A 9,441-nucleotide genomic window follows, 5' to 3' on the forward strand; every position below is an offset into this window, starting at 1 on the left:
TGCCCTCAAAAGATTAGGGTTAAAAGAGGCAGCTGATTTCTACACAAAAAGCATCAATCTTTTCTATCTGAAACAGAAAGCGAGTGAGTGTGCCAACTCTTGAGTTGGATTGCCTTGCGTAAGAAACATAAATGAAAAGCTGGAACATTGCTGCCCTTCCACAAGCTCTTACACAATTTATTTATTTCCCTCCCACAAATAACCCCTCGTAACCATCGTCGTCTTCATTTATCTCCTTGTACCTCCAGCCAATGCCTTTCGTAGAAGTTTGCTTTCTATCAATGGTAAACCTGTAGCAGCGGTAGTTGTGGCTGCCGCTGCTGTTGCTGCTGCTGCTGCTAAGCAGTCCAAGCTGCCGGTGTTTGTGTGCTACAGCCTGCTGCCAAGGCCTCTCCGCAGGACGCCCACAACACCGCAGGGCTGTTTACTGTCTACATGCAAGCAAGTGCCACGGTAGACAGGAAACAAAGCTATAAAAGTAAGGTGCTCTACGTAAGCACATACCTACCCATCACTCTCCCTGTCCCGTCTGTGTCCTGGTCCAGGGACGGCGTTTGGGCCCATGGGGGGCCTGCCTGCCTGCCTGCCTGCCTGCGTCACAGGGAAAGAGTTGTGGCTGCCTCGACGCCTGCTCTGAGGACGATAGCTTTTCCAGTGTTAAGGTAGCAAAGATGAGCTATGTTGTGTGATCGTTAAGAGACAGGGCTTTGAGGAAGGGGAGGCGTGCATGTGTGCGTGCGATTCTATTTTGCCTGGTTTTATTTGATGACTCTCAAGGCAAATATTTCACCTGTGCTCAGGATGCTTCCAGCTGAACTTTTTGTTTATGGGGAAAAGAAGTCTTACATTCTCTGTATTTAAACACGTTATGGCTGTTTTATCAGAATCTCCCATGTGTGCGCCAACTCTCACTGTTGTCTAACAAACCACTTGGAAAACATATTCAGCTTTTATCTATCTTCCATTGCACTTAACAATGAACACAGTTTTGTCACCATGGCCTTGTGTGTCTGCCTGTTTAATTGGATGCAATGTGTGCCTATTGTGTAATAAAATGTTATGAAAATCTTTTACAAAGTTATTTACGCAGTGCAGAGCCAGGGCAAAGCTTGAATACTTATTATCAAAGACATGAAAGCCTCTTGAAACAAAGTGCTTCTCTTCTTGCCCTTGAAAATCGCTTGCTGTGCATGTTCTTGTTTTTAGTAGCAGCATTTTCTAAATTCTCTTTTTTATTAGAACTGATTCCTGAAGTAGATATAAAGGCATGCTTTATGCTCTGGTTTTCGGCAAAACGGTTTTGCAATAAACCCGGCCCATTGTGAAGCTCACTGGGATCACTCATCTCCTGATGTACGCGGTTCAGCTAAACGATTCCTGATATTTCTGAACATGTTTGTAACTCATTAGCGTCAAAGTCTTGGTTTTTTTGTTTCTTTCTCCTGTTTTTTGCACCAAGTTGTGTGCGTAATCAGTCCTTCATGGCCCAGGCTTAGGGGACCAAATGTGCCCCTCATGGTGTTTCTGTGTGTCAGGAATGCTCATGGATATACGCAGGAGCCGCATCTGCAGTAACAGGTGTCGAGACACACACAGACACCCCCCACCCCCGGGAGCGGCTTGGCTTTGTTGCGTGTGTTCTCCTGGTCTTGTGTTCATGGACCGCCGCCAACATGGACACCGTGGTCCACGTCCAATGTGGCCCGTTCTCCTCGTGTCTGCTCTGTGTGTTTGTGTGTGTGTTAAGAAGAAATCTTTATGTAACAGCATGGTGTGTTTACCTTCGCCACGATACCAGAGAGGCAATCTGCGTCAGTGCTGTGCAAACAGACAGAGAGGAGAGTCACGAAAGCCTTTTCAATCTGGATGACATTGTGTTCAACTGGCAGATCATCAAGGATGGCAACTCTGACTTAATCCTCTCCCTTGTCTATGCCAGTCTCCTAAAGCAATTGTGTATCGCTTCATTGAAACTACATGTTTTAATTAAGAAAAAAGATGAAAATCCTGTTGCTCATAACCAGTTGTTTTATGGTTTTAAAAGGCTTCTTTGTGCTTGTGTGCACAAATTTATTGGGGGTTTCTGGGGATCAATAAAGCATCTATCTATCTGCATACGTGCATGTTTGTATGTACTGTATATCTTTCCTGACTTAAATTCAGTAAAAAGTTTTTTTTTTTTTTTTTTTTTTTTTTTTTTTGGGGGGGGGGGGGGGGGTATTTTTAGTTTGAAAAGACAAACACTGTAGGTCATGCAGCAGTGTAATCTTAGTCTTGAAGGATGACTGTGCACACAGTCCGCGGAAGTTGAATTGCTACAGTCTTCTTCCTGAAGTGGCCTAGAGGGTTTGAGCCCGGAAACAGCTGCTACTAGAGGAGAGTGGACTGGCTGCTCATGGAGAAATAACAGGACTCTGTGTGTGTGTGTGTGTGTGTGTGTGTGTGTTGTGCATAGGGCTAATGATGTGCAGTTTATGTGCACTGCTCTTGTCGGACATTCTAGTGCAATGAAGACAAAGACCAGGCCAGCTACGTCACCATGGTGCCGTAAGCTTCTTGTTCCATCTGTCCTGCTTAACTCTATGTAAATGATAGGTACTTAAATGAATAATGCGTCACCCTCTGCACTGGTGTGTAGAATATTCTAGAGATCGCTTGGCTCTGCTCTCGTCCAGTCTTGCGGATCTCATTCGCTAGGGACAATGTTGGACAGGCCATATTGATCTATGTTTTCGGCGACCCTTTGAAGAAACCACCACCTCGGATACATCTTCGATGACGCAAGGCGTTAACTGCATCAGTCACGGCTTGTGATCGTCCAGTCCATGCGTAAGTACATCACATTTGATGACACTCTCTTCCCCATCACATTGTGTTCCGGGACCATTGTTCCTTCTCAAACTGGAGAAGCTGCTGGCTCCGGAACCTTCTTGGTGCCTGGCCACGGGCTCACATCAAACGTTCCCTCTCCCATCAATGCACTGCTTGTTTGAACAAATAAACACAATCCAGCCCTCGCTTTTCCCCCAGTGGGAGAGTCCGAGCAGGCCTGGCCTGGAGGCCTCCGAACGAACACAGTCTAATTTTCCTTAAGCCAGTCTCATCAATTATTCTTACGTAAGGGACTGGAGTGGGGAGACGCGGGGTGTTTTCTGCTGAAGGTTGCGTCATTGCTTATATCTCCAAGCTGTGCGCCGGCCGGGGTGACGTTATATGGAAGTGTTGCAGCGCTCTGCCTCGCTAATCGACTTTTGCTACCCAGGGCCATGCGACTTAGGGAGCCCCACACCCTCCGTTGGACTCCGTGAAGGGCCTTCCACGTCGCATCCCCACCTACGCCCTCACGCCTCATTGCACTGAGTGAGTGAGTGAGTGGGAGACGGAGAGTGTGAATGTGTGCATGAGTGCGTTTTAGTGTTGTTGGGTGAAGGTGATGTGCAACTTGGAAACTGGCAGTACACGCCCTCTGTTAACAGAGACCTCTTTCATTCAAGAGTGATGAGTTTGACGCAAGTCAGGATCCATGGGACTTGAGATGTACAAATGAATATGCAGCCATCCTTTGACTGCCAACATTTTTTCATTCTTTCTTTTTTCTTTCTTTCTTTCTTTTCATTAAGTCTGTCCTCTTTCTTTTTGTTCGCACATATAGAAAACAGGTAAACAAACATTCAAATCTGACGATCTGAATTTGTCTGACATGCAGTAAATTCAGATCGTCAGATAGCATTTCAAAACCTTGTGGAGATGCCCTGTTTTTTCGAGTGGGGTTTACTCTTGAGCTGTCTGAAGGGGAAAAGGCCCAGTGTCTGTTCCCATGGCATTATGAAACAGGCCTGAATGAAAGGACTGGTGTAAACACAGGGGGAGATGCTATCTCTGTCTCGTCTGTCTCCTCCTCGCTGGCTTCCCCTGCACCACAGACATCACAATAGCTCTACTGGGTCTTAAAATTACAAAACACCCTTACTGGAGCCTTCCAGGCACCAACAGAGGGAACAGTTAAAAATGTTCCCACTTAATTTTTTATTCTTTTTTCCTTTCCCACTTCACTCCTTTTTTCTCTCCCTCATCTTTTTTAATCTGTCTCTTTCTTCTGTCTCCTTCATTTTCATTTCACAGCTCTCATTAAACAAGCTCGCTGTTCCATCTGGATGGGGGGAGAGGCGGTATTATCAGGCTCCCTGGGAGAAGATGAAACAGAGGAAGGCATTTATATGACTAATAAACTTGGCAAGTCATTAAGACTGGTGTCTAAATTGAGCTGCGCCAAGGCTAATTGCAGCGCTCCCAAACCTGTCTGCATCCTGCAGGTGTCTCTGAATCCACCAGGTGGCTCTCTCTCATGAAGTACTGCTCATCCTACTTCACCAAGGCACTTAATGGCTGTTGAGGGAATGAGAAAGAGTGAACGAGAGGGAGAAAGGGCCCTCCTCCCTCTTCTGTTGGGTTCCCAATAACACTTGGTATTAACCTGGTGTTCTGAGCTCGGGGGCTGTTAAAAGAACTGACATCAGTCCACAGACCGTTTCCAGCATGCTGTAATGGCCACTTTTTACTCAGTTATGTTCTTAGGCACCCAGCATTACGTATCTTTTAATGAAGCCTGCATGTTAATGTCTTTGTCAACACACTGTTTTCTAATGCAATGATGTTGTCTGTGGCTGATCATGAACCTCTGACCTTTGAGTACTGTGCTGTCAGTAAAAACATACATTCACATGTTAGCAATTAAATATTGCAAAACTATACTATTATGGACTTAGATGATACTAAACATTGCAGATAATTGCAATATATCATTTGTATGCATAGCAAACATTTTGGCATGAAGACCTGGATTAACAAATCTATATGGTGACTACCATTTGAAATTATGAAGTAGGCAGCACCCATGCACAGCTCTCATGCTTGCAGAAAAGAGAAAAGTTGTTTTCTTGACTTTTGCAGAGCACAGTGGGTTTCCTGCCTATCCTGGCAGAGCCAGCATTATAAAATGGCTCCACTAGCTTTGCAGTATTCTGCTTAATGCATGGTTGGAATGTAGGGTAATGCAGTTGTCCCAGTTCTGCTTGATGTTGTGTTTTTCTTTTGCTACTCTGTTATGGTGCAGTGCAGCTTGAGAGCTATGTGGTGGAGCTCCGACATTGTGTATTTTTAGAGGGAACTCCAACCAAAGTGAACATGTTGCTCCGAAATATTTTCCAACATCTGCCGACCATCAGGATGTCTGCTTTTCGAGCCACTACAGCATTCCTTAGCCATTCCTTCTCACCTGGATCAAAACCTTTCTGCATATATATCACTTTTCCCCCAAAGGGAAGCTGATGTTGACTGTGCTCAGGGGAGCAGGGACTCTACAGTCCAGTAGAGGATGGGCTATAGGTTTTCTTGGAAGAGGAGACATATTTGGACCAAGCCCACACCTTCATTGTGGTCCACATACCACTTAGCTCCTCAGTCTCTCTTTCACTCTTTCTCCCACACCATCTTGATCTCTCTCTCTCTCTCACACACACACACACACAAGCGCACACACACATTCTGCAATCAATTACATTGATGTTAGACTCTTACTAGAAAGCAGTGTGAGGAAACATCAGATCACATTCCAAGAATTCATATCAATTGGAATTACTGTCCCCATTAGTTATTTTACCTCTTGATTCTTCCGTGCCTGTGAACAAGCCTCTCAAAACCCCAATAGGCTACAATGGCTGGAAGAAGAAGAAGAGAAAAAAGGCACTCGTTAGAAGCAGTTCTCTTAGCAAGCCTGCCAGTCCCATTTGGAAAAGCACTCAAGATTTTTGGCATAGCTCCAAGGCTGATTGTCATTGTCAAGCTTTTGATCATTTTGTTAATAGAATTAGTTGAGTATGTGGCTTAGGCTGGTCCGCAGTGTTAGCCACCCTTTGAGAGTCCACAATAACATTCCATTCCACATAAACCCTCTCTATTCCGGAAGCACTCTGTTATATAATATGACTGACCTATCCAGGCTCTCCCATTCCAATTGCTCCCATTCTGTTTCCTTCATTTTCCCTGAAGAAGACAAGTTGTGTTGATCTACACAGTTTAAGATTCAATGTTTGTTTTGGAGTTGAATGTTCTGTCATATAAAGACAAAATATGTATTGTTGATGTCTGTCTTTGTGGTAGTTATTTTGTTGTTTGTACCCATTCTTGCCCTGAATTATTGTTAGAGTTCATGTGGCAGAAAGACAACAGAGATAATCCAGTTTTCATAAATAAATCATTTTTTATTTGTTACATATAAAATTAGATCATTTTACAATTTATTCCAGTATGACAATATCCAAATAAAGTAGCTACATTTTAGATAAATAATATTAACAATAATAAAACATTCATTCAATCTTTAACATGTCTCATTCGTCTTGATGTACTAATGGAGTTGGAATTCAATAGCTGCCGTACAATGCGAACATGATGGTTCACACTTGGAAGGAATGTTCCCACAGACTTGCTGAACAAGCACGCAGTGGTGTCTGTTTCTGGGATAAAACTCGCAATTTAAAAATTTAAGTTACATATGTGCATATATATGAACGTAGATATATACACACACAAGTCTACAGGCTGGGTAGTATGTCGCATTTATGAATCAAAATATACACAGCAAATTGATATCAACAACTACATTGTACATGTTCTCGTTAATTACAAGTTGCTCCATAACGAAGCTACTGAATAATGCTCCCCATAATTGAAGCAAGACTTTCAAGTTGAAAGCTATCAAACGCTGACTCAGTCGCAGCAAACAGTGCACTTCTTCAAAGTCCTCATGAAGCAAGTCTTTATAGTTCCATGGAAATCCAATTAAAACAGGAGATGGTAGGTGGGCAGGTAACTGATTGTATGTCGGACTGTCATAGGTTTTTATGACATCACTGCAGATGCATTGCTAGTTTGTGTCTTGTTCTTGTTTTTTGTGTCTCTGTTTTCTTCTCTAGTGAGGTGCTTCCCTGCAGGAACTTAGTCTCTGAACTTGTGGATGTCGTTGAAGAGTCTGTAGAAGGGGTAGGCCACCTCGTTGGAATGGGGACAGTTGAAGGTGCACTTGCAGGTCTCGATCATCATGACGTTCTTGTTGAAGGTCTCGCCATCCTCGCAGCGGAACTTGACCCGGATGGTGCGGGTCTGCTGGGGGCTGCAGCAGCGGCCATCTACGCAGGACCCACAGTACTTGGGCCGGTACTTCTTGATGCTGGAGCAGCCAGCGTAGGAGAACTTGACTGCTTGGGTGGACTTCTTTGTCCTGTTGCACTTCTTTCCTTTCTGTTGACAGAAAACAAGGGACAAAGGCAACATTAGTCAAGACAATCCAGTGACCAAACCTTTGCAGTATATATTTGTGTGAGCTGAATGATTTTAAGGAATATATTCCATTTGGAGTTAATCTTTACCTTAAGACTGGAGTAAGGAGACTGGGTGCATGGGCGAACTTCACAGATGCGGCTCTCTTTGACAAGCTTGCATTCACTGTTGTCATTGGTCACTCTGGTTGAGATGCCAGTCCCGCAGGTCTTGGAGCACTGCGACCAAGCTGTGGTCTGAACGATGCACTTCTGGCGCTCAAACATGCGTGTCTGAGCAGGTGGGCTGAATGCTGTAATTGAAAGAAGAAGACATATTTAGCCATCACATTCACAGATAGTCAGGAAAACCTAAGGAAGCCTATTTGGCTAAACTCCTAGATTGTACTGCTAAGTTGACTACTTACCAGGAAGGGACTTGAGTCCACCCTTGAAGATGGTGATGAGTTCATTCCTGTTGGTGAGGTCACTCTCGGACTCGTCAGTGGTGGTATCCTTGCCAAAGAGCTTGTCCAATGGATTCATCTCTTTGTCGTCATCACAGACCCACTCTTCACAGCATTGCCCTGGCACCTTCACCAGTCTGGGGTTGGCACATCCCAGGTTGGGCAGGGACAGCTCCTGTGGGCACAGTGGGATGCAGCCCACTGCACCATCGATGCATGTGCACTGGTGCTTGCAGTTGGGTTGAAAGCTTTCACCATTTTGGTAAATCCTGCTGTTGTACTCACAGGGTCTTCCCTCAGACTTTGCTATAAGAAGAAACAGAAAAAAAGAGCGATGGTTATTGCTGGTTCAGTGCTGCTGGTTGACAATGGTTTACAGTCACATTTTTTATGTGGAATCTTCCCTTCAAAAGCAACATTTGCTACTCAGCTTGTTGATTTTTCAAAGTCTGTTTTCTGTCAGAGTTCAGTATTGTATCACTTAAAAGAATTCAAAACTTGCATGCTTTCTCTCTCTTGTCTCTTTCGGGCAGACCGATGTAGAATTATGGACAGTCCACTCAATACCGTACATTCCTTAGAGCCCACCTCCCCATCCCACATGTGTTTCTCATTCAGCCCTTTTTATTGCAATAATGAGGAACATACCTCGGCAGATGCCTCTGATTGCCCCGAAGCTGGCCCCGAAGTTGCACTCGAGCCCCTTGGTGAAGTCGCATGGCTCCGTTATGCTGCAGTCTTCGTTGAGCTGCCTGGCGCAGACCTTGCAGCACTCGCAGCCGTCTGAGACGAGGCTGACTCCTGGTGCGCACTTTGGCAACTCCAGCGGGCACTCCGGGCATTCCGATGGACAGGACATTGAGAGGACCTGAACGAATGAACCCCGATTTAATGACATGCCTTTAAGCCACCAAAACTCTTTTCCTACACACATGACAACTTCACATCACATGTCTCGAGTTTCTTTTCACAGAGTTGACTAATAAAAAAGTACGACCCGGTGCCATTCAACAACTTTGAATATTCAATCAAACGTTAGCGACGTTTGTTTATCTTACAGAAGGCAGTTAACTAGTAAAATTGTACATTTAAAAGCTGTGAGAAGTAACTTACCATGTTGAAGCTCCCAATGAGGATCAAAGTAACAGATAATACGATCATCTTCGCAATGTCTCCAGGTGTAGTAGCGTATAGTCAAAAAACAGGAAAGCTTATCTTATTCCCTCGCTTTGGGACTAGTCTCCGTTGAAGTTGGTTACTGAGTAAGTCAGTAAAGAGTCTTGGATTTCGGCAGCGTTTGTTTTCTTGTCTCTGCAGGAGAGGCCGAGGTATAACTCAGGCTGTGGTAGCAGTTGCAGTCTGCTGAAAGAGAGTTCCTCCCCTCTTTTATACTGTAGTGAAAGCTGACGTCGTTGTTGGCTTACTGCTGAACTGTTCCAAAACTATGCGTGGAATGTTTCTTGGCGCGTTTTCCATCCAAGCTAAGCACCACCCTGTCTAACTTTTTTTTTCTTAAATGAATTTTCCCCTCTCTCTGAACACATTCTCTCCTTAGGTTTTTCATCTTTTCTCTCCCATTCCCCACGTCTTTCTTTGCTTTTCTGGATTTAGAACTTTCAATAGACCATAGCCTACGTTTACAGAATGATTTACGCACA

At 44.4% G+C, this 9,441-nt stretch overlaps 1 protein-coding gene across 1 annotated transcript; it reads right to left on the minus strand.

Moving 5' to 3' along the window:
• Window positions 1-6,239: 6,239 nt before the first annotated feature.
• On the minus strand, window positions 6,240-9,130 carry ccn1 (cellular communication network factor 1). The gene is made up of 5 exons (XM_048252215.1): window positions 8,897-9,130; window positions 8,432-8,651; window positions 7,745-8,089; window positions 7,428-7,630; window positions 6,240-7,299 (listed from the first exon to the last, which is right to left on the minus strand). The coding sequence occupies exons 1-5, from the start codon at window positions 8,942-8,944 to the stop codon at window positions 6,997-6,999; spliced, it is 1,119 nt and encodes a 372-aa protein (XP_048108172.1). The 5' UTR covers window positions 8,945-9,130; the 3' UTR covers window positions 6,240-6,996.
• Window positions 9,131-9,441: the final 311 nt, after the last annotated feature.

This window comes from Alosa alosa, chromosome 9 (genome assembly GCF_017589495.1).
Source record: "Alosa alosa isolate M-15738 ecotype Scorff River chromosome 9, AALO_Geno_1.1, whole genome shotgun sequence".
Taxonomy (NCBI): domain Eukaryota; kingdom Metazoa; phylum Chordata; class Actinopteri; order Clupeiformes; family Clupeidae; genus Alosa; species Alosa alosa.